Here is a 22343-nt window from a genome sequence, read left to right on the forward strand (position 1 = left end):
TATTATATCTGAAGATGAAGAACCTGAACCAATTGTCAACAGGTGAAGGCCCCAAGGCAGAAGCCAACGAGCTTATTATAGCTATTGGATATGCCATAATGGAAGTGGGAGAGTGTGTCCATGGATTTCATTAGTTTTTCCAAGACAACGAAAGGCTTCTCAGTGATTTGGGTTGTGATAGACAGGCTCACCAAGGTGGCACATTTAATTCTAGGAAGCCACATACGCAGTGAGTAAGTGGTCTCAGCTATACATGAAGGAGATAGTAAGGTTGCTTGGTGGGCCAGTGTCAATTGTGTTCGACAGGGACCGTATTTTTACCTTCAGTTTTTGGAAGAGCCTTTAGGCAGCCTTAGGGATGCGGTTAAACTTTAGTACAACCTTCTACCCTCAGACGGATGGGTAAACAGAGCGCTTGAATCAGACGTTGGAGAATATGTTGCGCGCTTGTGCATTGGAGTTTTCAGGAAGTTGGGATTCTCATTTGCATTTGGCAGAGTTTGCTTATAATAATAGTTATCGGGCTACCATTGGCATGTCGCCATTTGAAGCTCTATATGATGAAGGTTGCAAGTCTCATGTTTGCTAAGGGGAGGTTGGTGAGAGAAAACTGATAGGAATTGAGCTAGTGGAGTTAACAAATGAAGCCATGCAAAAGATCAGGGCTTGAATGCTAGTAGCACCGAGTAGACAGAAAAGTTACGCTAATGTTAGACGTAAAAAGCTTGAGTTTGAGGTAGGTAATAAAGTGTTCCTAAAAGTAGCACCTATGAAGGGTGTTCTAAGGTTTGGAAGGAAGGGAAAGTTAAGTCCACGCTTCGTTAGGCCATTCGAGATCCTAGAACGAGTGGGCCTCGTGGCTTATCGTTTGGCCTTGCCACCCTCTCTCTTTGCAGTCCATAAGGTCTTTCATGTTTCCATGCTGAGGAAGTACGTAACGGACCCGTCTCATGTGGTGGACTTTGAACCCTTGCAGCTGAATCAAAACTTAAGTTATGAAGAGAAGCCTATGCAGATTATTGCAAGGGAAGTGAAGATTTTGTACAACATGGAGGTGCCACTAGTGAAGGTTCTGTGGCAGAATCATCAGTTTGAGGGGCCAACTTGGAAGCGAGAGAATGAGATGAGAACACTGTATCCAAAGTTCTTCTAGGACTAGAACTTTCGAGGACGAAAGTTTCTTAAGAAGGGAAGATTGTAACATTCCGGAATCTAGGTAAATTTAAATTAGTTCATGAAATTATTGAGTTTTTCTTTTTAATTCAAGGCCAAAGATTAGGCAAGTAAATGATTGTTTAGTTCAATATATATATATATATATTTCTTTAAGGAAAAGGAAGGGGTTAGGGTTTTAATAGGGTTTTAATAGGGGTTTATTAATAGGAAAAGGAAGGGGTTAGGGTTACAAGTAAATGATTGTCTCGTTTAGCATGCAAAATAATAATAAAAAAATCCCTTATTCTTCCTCATGAAGCACTGACAAAACCCCCTCTGTTTTTTCTTTCCTTCGACTTCTTCTTTTCCGTCCGTGCCATGCCTAGTCGCACCGCTGCGTTAGCCTCACCGGCGCTGACCTGAAGCCGGTCGACGCTCAGTGCCTGGCGTAGTCGACCCAAAGCCACTCGTTCATCCAGTCACTGCCCAGTGCCACGCATTCTTGTCGAGTTCGCCTGTCGCCGCTCCACAGTCCTTCGCCCCTGCATTCTTGCCGCTCCGCCAGCTTAGCCCAAGCACTCATTCACCGATTTGACGTAGACAGCCCCGTCTGTCGTCGGATCGTGGTTAATTTTTGTCAAATTCTGCTGTAAGATTTGGAACATTTTGTGTCTGTCCCCAATTGTTTAGTTGTTGCCCATTAAATTATCAGCCTGATTCTTGGTGTTGTGTTGTTAGACTCGAGTTATGGAAATCGTGGGCTTGGTGTCCAGTGCTTGAAGGTTGCTTTAGAGGAGCTTTGGTGAGTAGTAATCCTTAAAAGCCCTTTGGTAATGGTGTTGGTTGTTGGAATTGGGGTCTTTAATTCCTGGAATTTAATATCACTTAAGGATAGGTCTATTTTGGCATTTGGTGGTTTTTGGGGGTCACATTACGTTTTGGGGTAGGTGACTTGAGGAAATTTAAGATAATTTTAAGTATGGATTTAAGCCTAATGGGTTCAATTGATGTTTTTTTGGTTCAGGTTATAGTGGTTGATTTAGGGTCTCTCAAAACTAAAATGAGAAATTAAATAGCTAACGCTGAGGTAAGTGATTTACTACCAGTTCGCCTTCGCACCCAAGCATGTGTTACTACTGGTTCCTATGTTAGTGTGAGATATCTTGATATGCCTATTGGTTAGTTGAAAATTTTGGAAGCTTAAGTTGATGTCATGGAATGTTGCTATTATATGTTCTAGCAGTGTTTGATGGATGGATAAATTGTGAATTGTTATGTGATCTTAGCATGATTTATGACTTTGGTTGTATGCTTATGTCTGTATGAGATTGCAGTGACTGTTAACACTTCCATTAGGCTACGCACATCGCATGTTGTGAGCCTTCGGGCCCACACCTTATACTTATATATGATGACCCATTGGGACCACCACTTATGTTTATGATTGGGTCCTCCGGGGTCACTACTTATGAAAGTATGCCTTCGGGTTCGCCCCCTTATGCTTATGCCTATGCCTATGTTTACGCCTACGATGCCACTATGCACTTGTGTCCCAATAGGAAGGCTAACAGAGTGGGTCCAGTAGTGGGTCGCTTACTGAGTATACTTATGTACTTACCCTTTTCCTTTCATGTTTTTCAGGTAAAGGTAGAGATAGACCAGCGAATGACAAGAGAGATCCGTGACCTGGCCATCTGGACGAGTCATTGCTTCCGCTATTAGGTTTCATGCACTAGTGTCTAGGTTAGGAGTTAAGAGTTTTTTTTTTTTAAAAAAAAACCTATGAATATTCCTGAATTTCATTTATTGATTCATTTAATTATTATTTATTTTAAAGTTGGGTCAGGGGTATCCCAAACAGTAAATTGTTTTTTTCTTTTTGGAATTTTCTTCCTTATTTAACGAAATAAAATTTTTATCTCTTTTACTTTGATATCCTTCGAGAAATGTATTACCAGGCATATGCATGCATAGAGTAGCGTCTTAGAAACATACTAGAAATTAAGGTCGTTACACAATATCTATTACATTTTTAACATAAGTACAATATTTTGTGATAGTGCCGCCATGACAAATCTCACAAGATTAGAATTTTTCGCCCTTGATATTAACTATAATAATTATTTGTCATGGGTACTTGATGCCGAAATTCACTTGGATGCTGTGAACTTGGGAGAAACAATTAAAGAAGGAAATACGACATCCAGTCAGGACAAAGCAAAAGTTATCATTTTCCTTCGTCTTCATCTCCACGAGGGATTGAAATTTGAGTATCTTACAATAAAGATCCCCGCATCTTGTGGAAAAATTTGAAAGAGAGGCACGATCATAAAAAAATAGTTATTCTTCTTAAAGCTCATTTTGAGTGGATGTCCTTGAGGCTACAAGATTTCAAATCAGTAGGTGATTACAACTCCACATTATTTAAAAATAGTTCAAAATTATTGTTATGTGAAGAGAAAATTACTGATGTTGATATGTTAGAGAAGACATTTTTACATTTCATGTCTCGAATATGCTCATGCAGCAGCAATATCGAGAAAAAAAGTTTTAAACAGTATTCTGAATTAATTTCATGTCTTCTCATGGCCGAACAAAATAACGAGTTATTGATAAAAAAAAGATGAATCGACCAATTGGAACGACAACATTCCCTGAAGTGAATGTTGTGGATGTTAATAGTCGAGGTCGAGGTCGTGGTCATGGTCGTGGGCCAAGTCATGAACGTGGTAGAGGAATAAATAATTATCATTTTTGTGGTGTTCACTCTAATCATTCAAACTTCAAAAGAATTATGTAAAATGATGATCACAAAGGAAAAACTTCATAAGATAAAAGTTCACAGAGTATTGAAAATAAATGCTTCCGATGCGGAATGACTGGGCATTGGTCACGTACCTGTCGTACGTCAAAATACTTAGTTGACCTCTATCAAGCCTCCCTAAAGGAAGAAGATAAAAATGTGGAAGCAAATTTTGCATACCAGGATAATGACATATTTGACCCATCCAACATGATAATTTTGGATGTGGCGGACTTCTTTGAATCTTCTGAAGAGAAGATTGGCACAGTTGATGGAACATCAAGTGTTCCTTTGATTTTGAGAATATTTAGACTTAATGTTATTGTTTTCTTTTATCTATCTTCATATTTTTTTAGTAACTTTTGTATATTTTAAGTGTTGTTTTTTTTTATTGTAATTATCTTCTTTTAATGAAGAAACATGGATTATTTTCATATGCTGGGTGTTTCAAAGAAGAGCAAAGAAGATTTATGTCTGGTAAACAGTGCAACTACACACACAATACTCACAAACAAAAAATACTTTTCCAAATTGACAATGTTGAAAGCAAAAGTAAATATAATATCAGGTTCTTCAAACTTAATCGAAGGTTTTGGAAAAGTAAATATTGTTTTGCCTAGAGGAACAAAATTTACAATTGACAATGTATTGTTCTCTAGTCAATCAAAGAGAAATCTTCTAAGTTTTAAATATATACGTTATAATGGTTAATATATTGAGACTGATAATAGGAATAATGTGGAATATCTATATATCATATCCACCGTCTCAAATGAAAAACGTATATTAGAAGAGTTGCTTGCTTTGTCTTCTAGATTGTATTATACTCATATACGAGTAATTGAAACATATGCAATAATGAACTTGAAGTTCATGAATTCAGACATATTTACAATTTAGCATGACCGATTGGGTTATCCAGGATCTATAATGATGAGGAGAATTATTGAGAATTCAAATGGACATCCATTGAAGAGTCAGGAGATTTTTCAATCTAATGAATTATCATGTGATGCTTGCTCTAAAGAAAAATTGATAATTAGGTCATCACCATCTAAAGTGGGGACTGAATCACCTGTATTTTTATAACGAATTCATGGTGATATATGCGGACCTATTAATCCATCAAGTGGACCATTTAAATACTTGATGGTATTAATGGATGCATCAGTAGATGTCACATATGTGTTTATTATCAAGTTGAAATCTTGAATTTGCAAGATTACTTTCTCCAATAATTAAGTTAATAGCACAATTTTCTGATTATACAATTAAGACCATTCATCTTGATAATGTTGGTGAATTTACATCCCAAGCTTTTGATAATTATTGTATGTCAATTGGGATAAGTGTTGAACATCTTGTAGCTCATGTTCATACACAAAATGGTTTAGCAGAATTATTTATAAAACATTTGCAATTAATTGCAAGACCATTACTTATGAGAGCTAAGCTTCATTCATCTGTATGGGGACATGCTATTTTGCATGTTGCATCACTTGTACGCATTAGGCCAGTAGCTTATCATAAGTACTCGCCATTACAATTAGCTAATCTCATGAGCCAGATATTTCCCATCTGAGAATTTTTGGATGTGCAGTATATAATCCAATTACTCCACCACAACGTAGTAAAATGAATCCTCAAAGGAGGTTAGGAATATATAATGAATATGATTCCCCATCAATTATTAAATATTTTGAACCCCTAACGGGTAATGTATTTACTGCACAATTTGTTAATTGTCATTTTAATGAGACAATTTTTCAAACATTAGGGGGAGGAATTAAGAAATTGGTAAAATAAATTACATGGAATGCATCGTTATTGTCTCACTTAGAACCTCATACAAATCATTGTGAACTTGAAGTTCAGAAAATAATTTATTTACAAAATATAGCAAATCAATTACCATATGCATTTATAGATGCAAAGAAAGTAACTAAATCACATATACCAACTACAAATATTCTATAAAAAATTGATATCCCAACACAACAAGTTATCATTAATGAGTTTGGAATACGCTAGAAGCGTGGTAGACTAGTGGGTTCCAAAGATAAAAATCTTTGAAAACGAAAAATAATGAATAGTGAAAAATACTTGGTTGAGGATGTAAATACCCATGAAAAAATCCTCGACATGACTAGTGAGAAAGGTGAAATACCTAAAAATAATAATGAGATTTCAATAAACTATGTCATGTCAGGAAAAGATGGAATCGAACTAATGTAATTATTGACAAGATTTTTGCGTATGATGTTGCTCTTGATATTATATCTGAAGATGAAGAACCTGAACCAAAATTTGTTGAAGAATGTCAACATAGAAAAGATTAACTTTAGTGGAAAGAAGCAATAGAGACAGAATTAAACTCACTTTCAAAACGTCAGGTTTTTGGACCAGTAGTTCGTACACTAGAAGGTGTTAAACCTGTGGGATACAAATAGTGAAATGGGTATTCGTGAGAAAAAGAAATGAAAATAATGAGGTCACAAGATATAACGTAAGACTAGTTGCACAAGGTTTTTTACAAAAACCTAATATTGATTTTGAGGAGACGTATTCCCCGGTGGTGAATGTAATTACATTAAGATATTTAATTGGCTTGACTGTGTATAAAAGTCTGGATATGCATCTTATGGATGTAGTCACAACATATTTACATGGATTCTTGATAATAATATTTATATGAGAATCCTATAAGGATTTAAGGTACCTGAAACATATACATCAAATTCTCAGGATGGTATTCAATAAAGTTACAGAGATCACTATATGGATTGTAACAATTAGGACGAATGTGGTACAATCGCCTGAGTGGATATTTATTGAAAGAAGGACATCAAAATAATCCAATATGTCCATGTGTTTTTATAAAGAAGTCACAATCATGATTTGCTATTATAACTGTATATGTTGATGACTTGAATATAATTGGAACTCCTGAAGAGCTTTCAAATGCAATAGAATATCTTAAGAAATAATTTGAGATGAAAGAACTTGGAAAAACAAAATTTTGCATTGGTTTGCAAATTGAGCATTTAGCTGATGGAATATTTATTCATCAGTCAATTTATACAGTAAAAGTTTTGAAAATATTTTATATGAACAAAGCACATCCATTAAATATTCCAATGGAAGTCCGTTAATTGGATATAAAGAAAGATATATTTCGATCTCGAGAATATAATGAAGAACTTCTTGGTCCTGAAGTACCATATTTTAGTGCAATTGGTGTACTTATGTATCTTGCTAATAATACAAGACTAGATATTCCAACAAAAAGACATTGGAATGAAATCAAGCGTATACTTTGTTATCTCCGAGGAACGATTGATATGAGTTTGTTTTATTCAAATAAATCAAATTTTGATCTAGTTGGTTATGAAAATTCTAGATATTTATCTGATCTACACAAAGCTAGATCTCAAACATGTTATTTGTTCACATATGGAGGAACTGCTTTTCATGGCGATCAATGAAATAGACCATAATGACCACTTCCTCAAACCATGCTGAAATTCTTACAATTCACGAAACTAGTTGAGAATGTGTATGGCTAAGATCAATGGCTGAGCACATTCGTGAAACGTGTGGCTTGTCTTCTAATAAAAATCTCCCTATGATATTATACGAAAACAACAGAGCTTGTATAGCTCAAATCAAAGGAGGATATATTAAAGGAGATAGAATAAAACATATTTTACCGAATCTTTTCTACACTCATGATCTTAAAAAAAATGACGACATCACTGTAGAACAAATTTGCTCAAAGGACAACCTGACAGACTTATTTACAAAGGCATTACCAATCGCAACTTTTGAAAAATTGATGCACAATATTGGAATACGACGACTCAGAAATCCTAAGTGATATTTTCGTGATGGGGGCAAATATATTGTATTTTTTTAGGAGTATGTATTATATGAAATATGTACTCTTTTTCCTTCACTAGGGTTTTTTCCTAGTAAGGTTTTAACGAGACATATTATATATAATATAATGGGTATCAAAGGGGAAGTATTATAAATATTATAGAAAATAGATGCTCATTAGATGCTCATACCCTCATTTTCCAAAGGTATTATCCATGTGTCTTGTAAATACTCATCATTCTTAGTGTCTATGTAATCCACTTCCTACTTGCCAAATTGCCTATAAATAGTGGCATTTGATAGGTTTTAAAAGATATACAAGGGGCAAATTCCATACAAATTGGAGAAAGTGGAGAAATTTGAGAATTTTCTAATTTCTTATTTTGTTAATTTATTTTAATTTAATTAATTAATTTTATTATTATATTATATTTTATTACCATTCATATTTCCATTGTGCTCCTCAAATTCACAACACCAATTTATTATATGTCGCTCTTATGCTAGCAAAAATAGCTTCAATTATTGAGAGAATTTTGCGATCCTTCTTTTGGGAAGGAAATAAAGGCAGCAAGCTTAATCACATTGTGAGGTGGGATTTGGCATCCAAGTCACGGAGGGATGGTGGTCTCGGCATTATGGGCTTAAAATCATATGGTTTGAGCTTGAGAAATCATTGGATTGGTCCAGAATTTGGATGCAAGTTGATTCCTTGGCAACTTTTAAATTGGGTAATGGTAAAAGAATTTAATTTTGGAACCATCCTTGGTTGAAAATTGCCTCCTTAGTTCTCTTTTTTTCGACTTTTCAAGATTGCATTATCTCTCAATGGTTCAATATTTAATCACTGGGATGGAGATGCTTATTTTTGGCTATTTATTTTAAAAAACTACTGAAATATGTTGAAATTGTGGAGTTTGAGCAGCTGCTACAAGTTTTATTGGGAAAAAAGATAGAACCCTTCTCAGATAGTCATACATGGAGCTTGGATCCTTTAGGAATTTACTTGATTAAATCTTTATCTAAGCATTTGGTAGCCTTGCAATTGATAAAGTGATTTTTTTTTTTTTTTTTTTTTTTTTTTTTTTTTTTTTTTTTTTTTATAAATTGTGGAAAACTAAAAACCCTAAGAAAGTTAACATCCTTATTTGGGTTGTAATTTTATGTTGCTAAATTAATCTTCCACTCTCCATAGGAAGTTTCCATCTCATTATAGGGGTGTTCGGCTCACCCACATGAGTTGAATTGAGTTGGTATATTATACCAATTCATTGTTTAATCCATCAACTTTAAATGTTGATGGAGTTGAGTTGGTATATTTTACCAACCCACTCAACTCTCTATTCTTTCCATATTTTCAATGACTCCACCCATCTGCCACTGTTATATTCAAAGAACTAACTCCAGGCTCCAACAACCACCATTCATGATAATTCCGATGATGAAATCCGAACTTTGGCAACCACCTCTGGCGATAGCTCTGGCAACCAACTCCGACAACCAATTCTGGCTTTCGACAACCACCTTTACGTTACCAACTCCAACGACCAATTGGCTCTGACAACAAACTCTGATGATCAACTTCGACAACCACTTTCGTCCACCAACTCCAAGATTCGAAAACCACCTCCGATGACAAACTTTGACAACCAACTCCAATACATCTTCATGTGACCAACTTTAGGCTCCGACAATCACTTTTGACTATAAACTCCAACAAAAATCATTTTCGATAACCACTTTCGACTACTAATAACTATTAAAGTATGTTGTAGGGTTGTTGATTATATAAAAAAAAAAATTATTTTATCTACATTAAATGCAATATTTATACGTAATGAATTCACATAATATTTAGACAAAAAGTATGAATATAGTTAAAAACAACATGTAACATATAACAAAAAAACCCATAAAATGAAAAAAAAAAATCTCGAACATTTTCCAGCAAGAATTAGTGAAAAATAGAGATTTGTTCTATGATAATCTTCCAAATTTAGAGGAAATGAAAGTGAAATTGTTGAAGAAATGTGGTGACATTCTATTGGTTGCAACAATGATGGGGGATTAATTAGAAAAATTCACGACATAGTAAAAATATAGAGCAATGACAGGAGGAAAAAGAAAAATAAAAAGACATGAAATTCCTGGAGAAAAATTAGCTCGAATCAAAAGTTTTGATTTCGCTTTAGTTAATTGTTGTTCATTGCCCAAAAAAGAAAGAAATAAAAGTAATAAAAATTAAAAGAAAAATTGCAACCCATATTTTATTCAAACAAAGATGGGTAGAATTATTAAATAAAAAAGTTTCAAAACAAAATAGTAATCATAAAAGTATATTATTTAGAGTTCAAAAAACTGCATCAGATACCCAAACATATGGACTCAACTATGCACCTCAAACACAGACATATAAACTCAAACTAAATAACTTAGCACCCCAAACATAGACATATGAACTCCAGACATCCTATCTCAATTCAGCGCCCCAAACAACCTCTATTTGTCTCATACAATCTGCCCCCTTTGCATGGAGCAGATCTTCAACTCGTATTCTTTATATGCAAATATGCCAAGGCCTATTGGTTGAAATTATTAGCTATCTTTCATCTTCACTGGTCGTTTGGTGTTACATTCAAGTATAATATAGTACAGATCCTTGTTGTCCTTCTTTAATGTTGGAAGTGACTTTTGGGTTTAGGCCCATAACAAAAGTTAAAGGAGTGGAAGATTTTTGTCCCACATTGAAAAATTTAGCAATACTTAGAAGATATAAATACCAAGGCATGCTAGTATGAGTTCAAAGTATGTTTGTGGTGGAAGTATAACCTTTTCACAACAAACTAAACTATGACACATCAAGGTACTATGGTAACATACTTAGAAAATGTCAAAATATCATATGGAATTTGACTTAATTTTGTAAGTTCAGTGGTAGAATTACGTACATATAACATGCGAGATATAGAAGCAATGGAACTCTGGTTGAGAGGGTATTATCGTCTTTTGAAGGAGACAAGTGCCATTAGCCGAAGTTTTAATTTTTTGCGTGGAAAGGGGTAGTTTTGTAAGGAGAGGGGGCCAAGTGGTGTCAGTTTTCTCACTAGGAGGCTGAATTCAGTAGATCGCCGCTGCGTCCCACCGATCGCCTCCACCTTCCACTTTGCAATCCACTTTCGCAATCATGGGTTCCGGTCTCTCTTCTTCCTTCTCTTCGTTATTTCATTGCTTTCTTTTGTTTCTTTAATGGATTCTTCCACTGCTTAGGGTTTTAGCAAGTTGTTCGACTTCCTGCTGATCGACGCGTTTACATTGCCTGGCATTTAGTTTTTCTTTTTCTAATTTGATTAGTCTCTGCGAGTGTAGTTAACTGATTGAAGATTTCTGCATCATTTATGGTTTGAATTATTGTCTTACACATGAAAACCTGGCGGCTTCTTTCATCTCAGATGGGGGCGACGCATGTTCTTTTTTTATTTCCTTATAATTTGATTTATCGTCATTCGACTTGGTTGCTGTTGTTTCTTTTTCGTATCTTCTCTCATGAACGCTACCCGGGGAAGAACTAAGTTTGTTTACGTATTCATTAATGTCTTAAACTGCAAGGGCAGATGCGGATATGGAGGACTATGGTTTCGAATACTCGGACGATGAACCTGAAGAGCAGGACGTTGATATTGAAAATCAATACTACAACTCTAAAGGTACCTGGAATGTTGTCTTGAAGCTTTGCAATTGCATTATTTCTTGTCCTCTCCTGTTTGTAATAGCATCATTTGATCCAACTTGTTCATCAATAGGGTTGGTTGAAACGGACCCTGAAGGAGCTCTTGCAGGGTTTGCTGAGGTAGTACGCATGGAACCCGAGAAGGCAGAGTGGTAAGTGTGGTTGTGAATGCTTTGTTTCTGCTTGCTAGATTCTTGGACACAATTTTTTTTTTTTTGGTTTTTGGATATTTGCGGTGACAGGCTGTGTTCTATAAGTTCTTAAAGTAATGGGGTGGTTAGGGTAGTTTAACTTTATTTTTGAAACGAATTTGTAGTTGATCTTCTCAATGACCGAGTTTACATGCTCTCTGAAAATAGAAAGCTTTGGATCAAAGAAAACATAATTTCTATCGTTGATCTTGATCCTATGTGGTATGGGATTCTTCATAGTAAATAATATGGCGTATTAAACAATTAACATCACGACCAAGATAGTCTCGAAAATGCTCTCTCCGTCCTCTCTCCCTCCACCTCCCCAAAACCCACCCATGACCTACCTTAAGATGCTTGCTGCCATGCTCCTCCTGCTTAACAACCAACCATCTCATCAACATGGCACAACCTACCCGCGTGATTTCCATTGAAAAGAAACTTTTCCCGATCGACATAGACTCATCTTCTTGAGGCACAAAAGTCTGCATAACAAAGAACAAAAGACAAGTCCTTCTCCATTATTGTCCCTCCGATGGATCACAGAGACCATAAGAACCCTCCATATTGCCCCATTAAACCAAAAATTCTTCGAGGAAATCAGAGTTGATGATGAAGTCATCTGGATAGAAAAAATCTCGAGCAAGAAAGGCTTCTCCATCGAACTGGTGAAACTAGACTACAATGGTGGGAGAAATCACATCATTGTTTTGTCGGGTGAACAACGCAAAGGCTGGAAACTCTTCACAGACCTCACCACTTTTAGATCTGACTCTAGCACCAACAATAATTTTGGCCAACAACCCACCTACAAGGAAGCCCTCTTTAATACGGCTGATGTGAACAACAAAGAGAAGCAAGAGATGCAAGAGAATAAAAACAACAAAGAGAAGAAATTAATGAGGCCAGAAACCTAACCAACCAACTACCACCATTCTCTCTTCTCTACCAACCCAATCCTCACCGACCTTGACACCTATCTTCACCCACAATATTGTGGTTATCAGAAGGAAAAACTTTCGTGATGATTGGTTCAAAATATTAAAGGCCGTACAAGCGGAAATCACAACCTATGGATCTCTTTCATCATTTCAGCCCAACAAGGCCATCTTGAGATGTGAAGATATGGAACAAACAAAAATCCTTGGAAAATACAATGGTTGGCAAAAGATCGGTTTTTACAAAGTCCTTTTCTCCCTTGGAGCCAAAATGTTTTTCACGAAGAACAAGTTGTCCCCTCTTATGGATGATGGATAAACGTGAAAGGACTCCCTTTTGACAAATGAACCTTAGAAACTTTCCAGTACATTGGGGAAGCCTGTGGAGGACTGATGGAAGTAGCAAAAAAGACCCTCAACAGAATGGATTTGATGGAGATCAATCTCAAAGTCAAGAGAAACCACTATGGTTTCCTCTCGGCAAAGATTTTGCTTCCCTCAACGTCCTCATCGGCCATAACTGTTACGATTGACCCGCTTTTTATTGCAGATTACCATATAGGGGTTATCGCTGGAATCCATGGCACTCTGGCCAAACTACCGGCAAAAATGGGCGCAAAGATTGTTAAATTTTCTAATTCCCCCGTTGATGTTGATCCTACACAGCAAAAGTACTCTGTTGGGATAGAATTTACTTAACAGAGGTAGCAAAGACTCAAAAGTAATGTTGACATATCAAAACAGTCTGTCATTGTCGGCCAAAATCCAGCCCTGGCACCTGACATTGCTTCCAAACAAAACCATCTGCTTAAAAAACCATTGGTCAATAATGCCTACCAGAGGAAACCCAATTACCCTTCAGCAACAATTCCCTCTCATCCCCTTTTGGTCAACCATTTGGGGCCCACCTGTCCTTCACCATCACCTCTTCTGAACCCATCCCTGGCCCCACCACCTCCTAACTCTATCTCGGGCCCCACAAATCAACCCTTGGCCTCAGCCCCCACACCTTTGGACCCTATCAGACCACAACCTACCCTCGCTGTCAGCCAAATTCAACCATGCCACCTGACTTTGCTTCCAAACAAAACCATATGCTTAAACAACTTGGTCAATAATACCTACCAGAGGAATTCCAATTGCCATTCAGCAACAATCCCTTCTCACCCCCTTTTGGCCAACCAATTGGGGCCCACCTGCCCTTCACCATCACCTCTTCTAAACCCATCCCTGGCCCCGCCACCTCCAAACTCTATCCCGAGCTCCACATTTCAACCCTTGGCCACAGCCCCACTCCTTTGGACCCTATCAGACCACAACCTACTCCTTTTATGGGAAACCATTCAACAATTCCCACCTCATCCTCCTCCCAACCAAACCTCGTTCTTCCACCCCCGTCCAAAATCCCACACATCAAACCAAAAAATGTTACTATCAACCATAACCAGTGTACTTTCATTGCTGGCAACAAATACTCCACAACTATCATCTCACATTCATCCAGATTGCTACCTCACTAGCCCACTTCAGAGTGCCCTGGGATCCCCCAGCCACAAAGACTCACATTGGCCAGACTCTCTCTTCCCCTCCACCTTACTATAACTCAGAGCCCATGAATCCTATGTCACACCTTGCTGCCCTGGCTTGAAGAATGTGGTCTCTGTATTCTGTCCATACCTACAAGAAAGAATAGAAACAAACTTACAGAAAAACAAAGTAGGGGCCTACGTGAAGTCAAGAATTTGGAATGCTCCATTTCTTATGAAAAGAAGGCTAAGGCCTTGAACAGGGAGGGCTCACAATCATCTTAATGTTAATTCTCTCTTGGAATGTCAGAGGTCTCAGATCATGGAAGAAAAGAGCCACCATCAAAAGACTAATCACCAAGCACAACCCAACAATTGTTATTCTCCAAGAAACCAAAAGCCACAATATCGACCTTGTTTTTATTAAATCTCTTTGGAGCTCTAGAGGGATCGAATGAACATCTATGGATGCAAATGGCTCTTCCGGAGGCATTATTATTATGTGGAACGCCCCATCCTTTAGTGCCTCTTCAATTACGAAAGGTGCATACTCCCTCACTGTCCTTTTCAATCTGGCTGATGGTTACAATTTCTGGTTAACAGGATCATTGGGGGAGATTTCAACCTCATTCGTTGGCCACATGAAAACTCCAATGGCTGCAGACCTAATAGAGATATGTTGGCCTTCAATTCCTTTATTGAGCAGCGGGAACTCATTGATATCCACCTCACAAATGGGAGATATACCTGTTCTGATTTAAGCATGTATCCCACACATACAAGAATTGATCGTTTCCTTTGTTCTGCTTCTATTATATCAAAATTCAGTGAAGCATCCATGAAAAGATTGGACAGGCCAACATTAGACCATTTTCCCCTTCTTTTAGCCCTTGGCAACCAAAATTGGGGTCCTGCACCTTTCAGATTTGAAAATGTGGTTAAACCACAAAGACTTCCTCCCTTTTGTTGATTCATGGTAGAGCAGCCACCATTAATTGGGCATCCTGGCCATGGCTTTAACCAAAGTTAAAGAGTCTGAAGTTGGCTATCAAAGCATGGAATTTATCCACTTTTGGAATCGTTGAAACACAGAGAGCTTCTCTACAAAAGGAATTGGCCTCCATTGATCAGGAATCTGAAAATGGTCCCATAACTTGTGATCTTGCTGATAGAAGACATTTGATTAGAAATCAGATCCTCTCCCTAAACGCAAATGAGGGATTAAAGTAGAGGCAAAAGTGCAAAACAAATTGGCTGATCAATGGAGATGAAAACACACCCTTTTATCACAAATTTGCTGCTGCAAAAAAGAGAAAAAACTGTATTACAGAAATTCTCAATGATCAGAGCTTAAGTTTGTTTAAAGACACTGATATAGAGGCTGAATTCATCTCTTTTTACAGAAATCTCTTCACCAGAAAACCAGGTAATCGAGTTATTCCTTATCCTTTGGAAGGGGATCCTATTAGCCATGACAAGCAAGTTTTTTGAGGCCCCCTTTACAGAATTTTGAGATTTGGACAGCAATCAAGGCTCTAGGCACTAACAAAACTCCGAGGCCTGATGGTTTCATATCAGAATTCTTTAAAAAAATCATGGAACACTCTAAAAACTGATTTAATTAGAGTGTTCCAGGATTTTTTTGAGAATGGAATCATCAATGCCAACGTGAACGAAACTTATATTTGCCTTATCCCCAAGAAAGTTGATGCCAAGAAGGTGGGAGATTAACGACCTATCAGCCTCACTACGGGCCTTTACAATATTATTGCTTGGGTTCTATCAAACCGCCTAAAAAAATCCTTCCATCTACCATCCCGGTCCATCAATCAGCCTTTGTGGAATGTAGACAAATTTTGGATGTCTCATTAATTGCTAACAAAATCATCGAAGATTGGCATGCAAAGAAAATTAAAGGGGTGGCCATCAAGCTCGACATTGGGAAAGCTTTCGATAAGGTGGATTGGGATTTCCTTGATGAATTGTTAATTGCAAAGGGTTTTGGCACAAGATGGAGACAATGGATCAAAGGCTGCATATCTTCCAAAAATTTCTCCATCATTATAAATGGCAAACCTTGGGGGAAATTTAAAGCAACTAGGGGCCTTAGACAAGGTGACCTATTATCACCCTGGGTAAAATTTCCAACATATGATTGTAAGGTTGGGATATGGCATACCACATATTTAGGTCTGCCCCTTTATGGAAAACCAACAACAATTACCTTTTGGCAGCCAATTTTTGACAAAATTGACAAGAGACTTCACTCTTGGCAACACAACTTACTTTCAAAAGGAGGTAGACTGACCCTTCTGAAAGCAACCTTATCTAATCGACCTGCCTACTATTTATCCCTCTACCATGCCCCTGGGAAAATTATTGATGCCACTGACAGATGTTTTAGAAACTTTCTTTGGTCGGGTCACAGGGATAGCAAACTATCTCATTTATTAAAATGGGACAAATTGAAGAAATCTTTGGATGAAGGGAATTGGGATCACTGATATTAAACAACAAAACAAAGCCCTCCTTGCCAAATGAATTTGGCGTTTTCATTTGGAGAAAAACGCCCTTTGGAGGATCTTAATCAAAGCCAAATATGGATCACACCATTTTGATCTCAAGGTTGCCGAACACAAAAGCTTATCAACCAGAAGCCTTTGGAAACACATCCTGCATCAAATGGACCTTATTTATGGGAATCTACAGTGTGAGATTGGTGATGGTTCCTCTACAGTGTTTTGGACAGACTGTTGGCTTGCTGGTTCTGCCCTAAAACAGACCTTTCCTAGGCTCTATCGGCTATCTACCTCAAAAAATATTTCTATTAAGGAGGCTTGGAATGCTACAAATTGTTCTTGGTCCTTAAACTTTAGAAGAAACCTTAAAGAAGATGAGATTGCAGAATGGGCTGCTCTTACTCATCTTAGCCACACTAGTTTCAATACAAAGTCTTTATACTCTTCCCTCATATCCAACCCACTCTCACCTTCAACTGGCCTTTTCAGGAAATTGTGGAGCTGTCCCTGCCCAAAGAGAGTTAAATTCCTCCTATGGGAAATCACTAACTCTTGTCTAAACACTATGGACAGATTACAAAAACGATGCCCTTGGATCCACCTATCTCCCTCATGGTGCTGCCTTTGTCAAATGAACAATGAAGATGCCCCACATGTTTTCTTTGATTGCCCTTTCTTTAGAGGGATATGGATGGAAGTCTTTTCTGCTTTCAACTAGTCTGTGGTCCTTCCAAATGATTTGCAAAGTTGGTTTCACCTACTAATCGGCTGGACTCCTTTCAAAACTGACAAAGAACGCCACTGGTTAAGCATCATTTGTGCTGTTTTGTGGAAGATTTGGGATGAAAGAAATGCTAGAATTTTCCAAGACAAGGCTAAGACAACAAAGGGCATTATTGATACTATCATACACAAATTTTTTTGTGCAAAGATTTACCGGCTATACACAATCACAATTTTTCTTTCCTTGTTGCAAATTGGAAATACCTTTTGCACTCCCTTAGAAAGGGTCTTTTTGTACACCCAATGATTGGGGTCCTTGTGTACCAATGGATACCCATGGATTTCATTAATCAATGAAATTGTTTTCTTATCCAAAAAAAAAAAGAAAATGGTAAATAATATGGCCCTTTAGATTTTATCGTCACTCGACCAGAGCTCATTAGTTGCTCTTTGAAATTTTCGTTTGAAAGCCTCAATATTTTATATTTGATGATACTTCTGTGAAATTACTGTCTCTCTCTCTATTCTACCTAGAATTGTATCTCAGTTCTACCTCTGGCGTTGTGACTTTTTCCCCCTCCCCGTTTTCTGTTTTGGGTTCGCTAGGGGCTTCAAGGCTCTCAAGCAAACTGTCAAGCTTTATTATAGACTGGGGAGGTATAAAGAAATGATGGATTCATATCGAGTGATGCTTACCTACATAAAATCAGCAGTGACCCGTAATTATAGTGAAAAATGTATAAACAATATCATGGATTTTGTATCTGGATCAGCAAGTCAGAGCTTTGGCCTCTTGCAAGAATTTTATCAAACCACTTTGAAAGCCCTTGAAGAGGCAAAAAATGAGGTAAGAAAATGATTCTGCTTTTACCCTTTCGTGCATTCTCTAATCACGATGCCTTATGTTCTGTTGCTCTCCTGTGGTGTAGAGGCTTTGGTTCAAAACCAATTTAAAGCTCTGCAAGATTTGGTTTGATATTGGTGAATATGGTCGAATGATTAAGGTGACTTTCTTTTTCTTTCCTTTTTTTCCTAAAAAAAAAAAAAAGAAAAGAAAGAAGAAGAGTGTTTTATATTTTTTTTGCATGTTATATGATCAATCAAATTCAATTTGACCTCAGATTTTGAAGGAACTCCATAAGTCCTGTCAAAGAGAAGATGGTACTGATGATCAAAAGAAAGGAAGTCAACTTTTGGAAGTGTATGCAATTGAGATTCAAATGTATACTGAGACTAAAAATAACAAAAAGCTCAAGGTAATGATCCTGTAGCAATCTCGTCCATTCCATTCTGAGTAGCATGATATTGTGTATTATATGTCAGATGCACCTTTTTTCTAGTGCTAGCTCTGTGTAATTACATCAAAATTATTGATAGATTTCCAATAAGAGGAAATATAGACTGAGCATCCGCACACGGTTAACCTCACTTTCCACTACTCTAAAAGTCCTATTTGTTTGAAGCCAAACTCTCCTCCCCCACCCCACCCCAAAATTGGTCTAATAGTAGCCTTTATCCAGATAACTTAAATTTTCTTCTTAATGTGGTGTGATATAAAACTGAGGAGAGGAACCCCTTGAAAGATCTTCTTAGAGCCACAAACATAAGAAAGGAATTTTAAGCAGCTTGTTCCAAGCCCAAGGGAAGAGGGGGAAATGGAAACGAAGGGGAACCCAAGGGTTCAGCAGTTTCTTCTCTTTTCTTGCACAAACAACACTAGTGGGGAGAAGGAAAACCATTAAGATTCATGGTCTGAATTTTGTCAGTCTGTATTATAATCTCCCAACGTAGTGCTGGAACATCCACAGGAGGAGACATCTCCTGGATGGAGAGATTCAATAATGGGTTGACCTCTCAAACAAACTCTATAATATTTTCCCTGAACACCACGATGATGCTAATAGATGGATCTGAGTTCTACTATTTTCTGACCCTTTGTTTGGCTGGGTGGTTCCTTGTTCTCCAGAGTGAGTGTCTTTTGGTGTAGGTGTTCTGTCCCTTGAAGCGCCAGGCTAGTTTGGCAATCAAATCCATCCCTTGGCTAGTTTTGTTGGACAAAAATCTACAAAGCAACAGCCGAACAAGAGGAGCGACCCAGAAATTAAAATTAGCTATACAAGAAAAGACTCCAGTCCGAAAGGAAAATGCGTAAAGGACAATTACAAATTTCTTTGGAAACGAACACCCAAAGAGAAGCATAAAAACTGGTTTGTTCATATGGCTCATTGATAAAAACAGATGTTTGAACCTTGAGATGTTTTTCAAAATTATAATTTGTTGAATGGAGGCTTTAAGAGTTATGGGTTAGCAATTGTAGTGTTGGCTCTGTATATTCTTTTGCCCGGTTTGTCTTGGTATCTCTCTGTCTCTATCTGATGATCAGTTGAACTCCCTAACAAGCTCTTCTTTGGCAGTATATAATTGTTATTTTGATCTTGAATACTTTCCCCTTGCGTTTGCTGGTTATTATGATGCAGCAATTATACCAGAAAGCTCTTGCAATCAAGTCAGCCATACCCCATCCACGAATTATGGGAATAATTCGGGAGTGTGGAGGAAAGATGCACATGGCAGAACGTCAATGGCCAGAAGCAGCGACTGATTTCTTTGAGGCTTTTAAGAACTATGATGAAGCTGGGAACCAAAGGCGTATCCAGTGCTTGAAGTATGCTCTCTTTCCATTTTCTTATTGTCCTTGCTCTTTGTTACTGCCAGGATCTATAATTATATCAAAACTGAATTTTGTAGAATTTGTATATTGAACACTGGCATCAAAGACATGAGAACTAGGCACATAAATAACCACTGGTTTTTAACCATCTCATGTACAACTCAAACAACTAAGCAATCTAACAAACTCATGACTAATACAAACGCACAGTCAATACAATTTACAGCTTGCGATGAACTTTTTCCGGAAAGAAACCAAGTTTTTTGTTAATGAGATGAAAACTACATAGATACAGCAACTTGCAGCTACCAAAAATTTGAACTCCCCATTAACAATATTTGGCAAGGGGCTACTTTTAGTGTCAGAGTTCCACCGCCTATGGTTATCATTAGAAGTTTACGGGATCTTCTAGTCCTCGTGCTCAGGTGGTTAAGTTTCTGTTGCATTTAAACAAACTAACGCATAGTATTGTGGAAGGTTTTTTCTTGTTCTCTTTTAGTGTCATGCTCTGTCTCTGGCATCCATTTCATTCAAGTAATCAATTTCAGCTCCCCCCCCCCCCCCAAAAAAAAAAAAACAAAAATCAAAACAAAACAGATATCTAGTTTTGGCTAATATGCTGATGGAATCTGAAGTCAATCCATTCGATGGTCAAGAGGCAAAACCGTAAGTTTCAACTATTGAGTTCTGCTTCAAGTTTCCTTTGTTCTCCCCCTGATATCTAGATTGCAGGTATAAAAATGACCCCGAGATTTTGGCAATGACTAATCTTATTGCAGCATACCAAAGGAATGAGATACTGGAGTTTGAGAAGATTCTCAAGGTAACTGTGAGAGAGAAGTATATGTATGCATTTTTCAGCTCTCTACCCCCTCCTCCCTCCAGTTTCGAAATCCTGGTTTTTGATTTATTTGTTCTTTTTACAGAGCAATAGAAGGACAATAATGGATGATCCATTCATTCGAAATTACATTGAAGATCTGTTGAAGAATGTCAGAACCCAAGTGTTACTCAAACTTATCAAGCCTTACACAAGAATCAGGATTCCATTTATATCAAAGGTGACAGCTTTAGTTGCTTGTGTGTGTGTCTTTCCTATTCCTTTCTGAAGCCAACTTGCACAATTTCTTGATATATCCAGTGTGGGGTTGAAACTTATCAACCCTTGCACAACTTGCAGAGTGTCTCGTGTGTGGGGTTTAGAAAAAAGTTCTTTTTTTTAAAAAAAAAAGGAGAAGAGAAGAAGAAGCAGATTACGAGTTTTGTTTTTCCTCTAACTTGTCCCTTTTAAGAAATCATTGAATGGGGTTGTTACCATTGCCTAGATCCCATAGGATGAACTGAAAAGTGAACACCTTTCCAATTGTTGTTAATATTTTATTACGAATAATTCAGATGTATCCATTTTTTTTATTCTTATAGAAAAATATTAGAAAAAGGAATTAAGAAATGCAGAATGTGATTGGAAAATTTTGGTACTTATCAGGAACTCAATGTGCCGGAGAAAGATGTTGAGCAATTATTGGTTTCACTAATCCTGGATAATCGCATTGATGGTCACATTGATCAAGTCAATCGGCTTTTGGAACGTGGTGACAGGTATGTTCTTTTTGGATATTTCAATCTCATTTTGCCAACTTATACAGCAACTTGAGGAATATAAAGCGTAAATGGTAACCCCTGCAGGTCAAAGGGAATGAAGAAGTATACTGCCATAGATAAATGGAATACCCAGTTGAAATCCCTCTTCCAAACTGTCAGCAACCGAGTGTATTGAGTCTTATTGGATGACCTAATTGTTGTTACATTTACATCTACAAGGAGTGTTGAGGAACCTCCCGAGTCTATTTTTTTGTGTTAAATTCTACGCCTTGTCTGTTTAAAGCACAATGCGAATGACACTGTAACGCCACTGTTCTTTGGAAGCGCTATCACCTAGAAAGAGCCACACATTATCATCGAACATCTTCCAGGTAAACTCATGTATAGAAAATTAGATCTACGTTCTCTCGAAATTCAAGAATTGCCCACGCCTAGATGTAATGATAATAAGGACGGTGGAAGTGTAATAGAATTAGAAATGTTCTTGAGGGATAAACAACTTGATTTGAGATGGTATTTGAGGGCTTCTTGAACAATAGGTGTGCGCTTTGGACCATAACTAGGAGCCTCAAATTCTTGCAAGACTTGGAAAAAAAAAAGACAAATAAA

General features: G+C 37.3%; 2 protein-coding genes and 2 long non-coding RNA genes across 4 annotated transcripts; 3 read left to right on the forward strand and 1 right to left on the reverse strand.

Moving 5' to 3' along the window:
* The first annotated feature begins 670 nt into the window (after positions 1–670).
* On the forward strand, positions 671–1153 carry LOC150033090 (uncharacterized). The gene has a single exon (XM_090306276.1). It carries the CDS (start codon positions 671–673, stop codon positions 1151–1153), a length of 483 nt encoding a protein of 160 aa, XP_090162402.1.
* A 273-nt stretch (positions 1154–1426) lies between these two features.
* LOC150033091 (uncharacterized) lies at positions 1427–3088 on the forward strand. Its single transcript, XR_016524081.1, has 4 exons — positions 1427–1804; positions 1894–1957; positions 2180–2242; positions 2797–3088. It is a non-coding gene; the product is annotated as an uncharacterized LOC150033091 (long non-coding RNA).
* A 3028-nt stretch (positions 3089–6116) lies between these two features.
* Positions 6117–11678, reverse strand: LOC150033092 (uncharacterized). The gene is made up of 3 exons (XR_016523807.1): positions 11546–11678; positions 6338–6391; positions 6117–6253 (listed from the first exon to the last, which is right to left on the reverse strand). It is a non-coding gene; the product is annotated as an uncharacterized LOC150033092 (long non-coding RNA).
* Positions 10813–22095, forward strand: FUS12 (proteasome family protein). The gene is made up of 12 exons (XM_039045412.2): positions 10813–11031; positions 11449–11541; positions 11638–11716; positions 18068–18308; positions 18391–18465; positions 18583–18717; positions 19939–20126; positions 20730–20798; positions 20865–20955; positions 21059–21193; positions 21619–21731; positions 21819–22095. Exons 1-12 carry the CDS (start codon positions 11022–11024, stop codon positions 21907–21909), a joined length of 1320 nt encoding a protein of 439 aa, XP_038901340.1. The 5' UTR covers positions 10813–11021; the 3' UTR covers positions 21910–22095.
* The last annotated feature ends 248 nt before the right edge of the window (positions 22096–22343 follow it).

This window comes from Benincasa hispida, chromosome 10 (assembly GCF_027475165.1).
Source record: "Benincasa hispida cultivar pf3 chromosome 10, pf3_genome.v1.1, whole genome shotgun sequence".
Taxonomy (NCBI): Eukaryota; Viridiplantae; Streptophyta; class Magnoliopsida; order Cucurbitales; family Cucurbitaceae; genus Benincasa; species Benincasa hispida.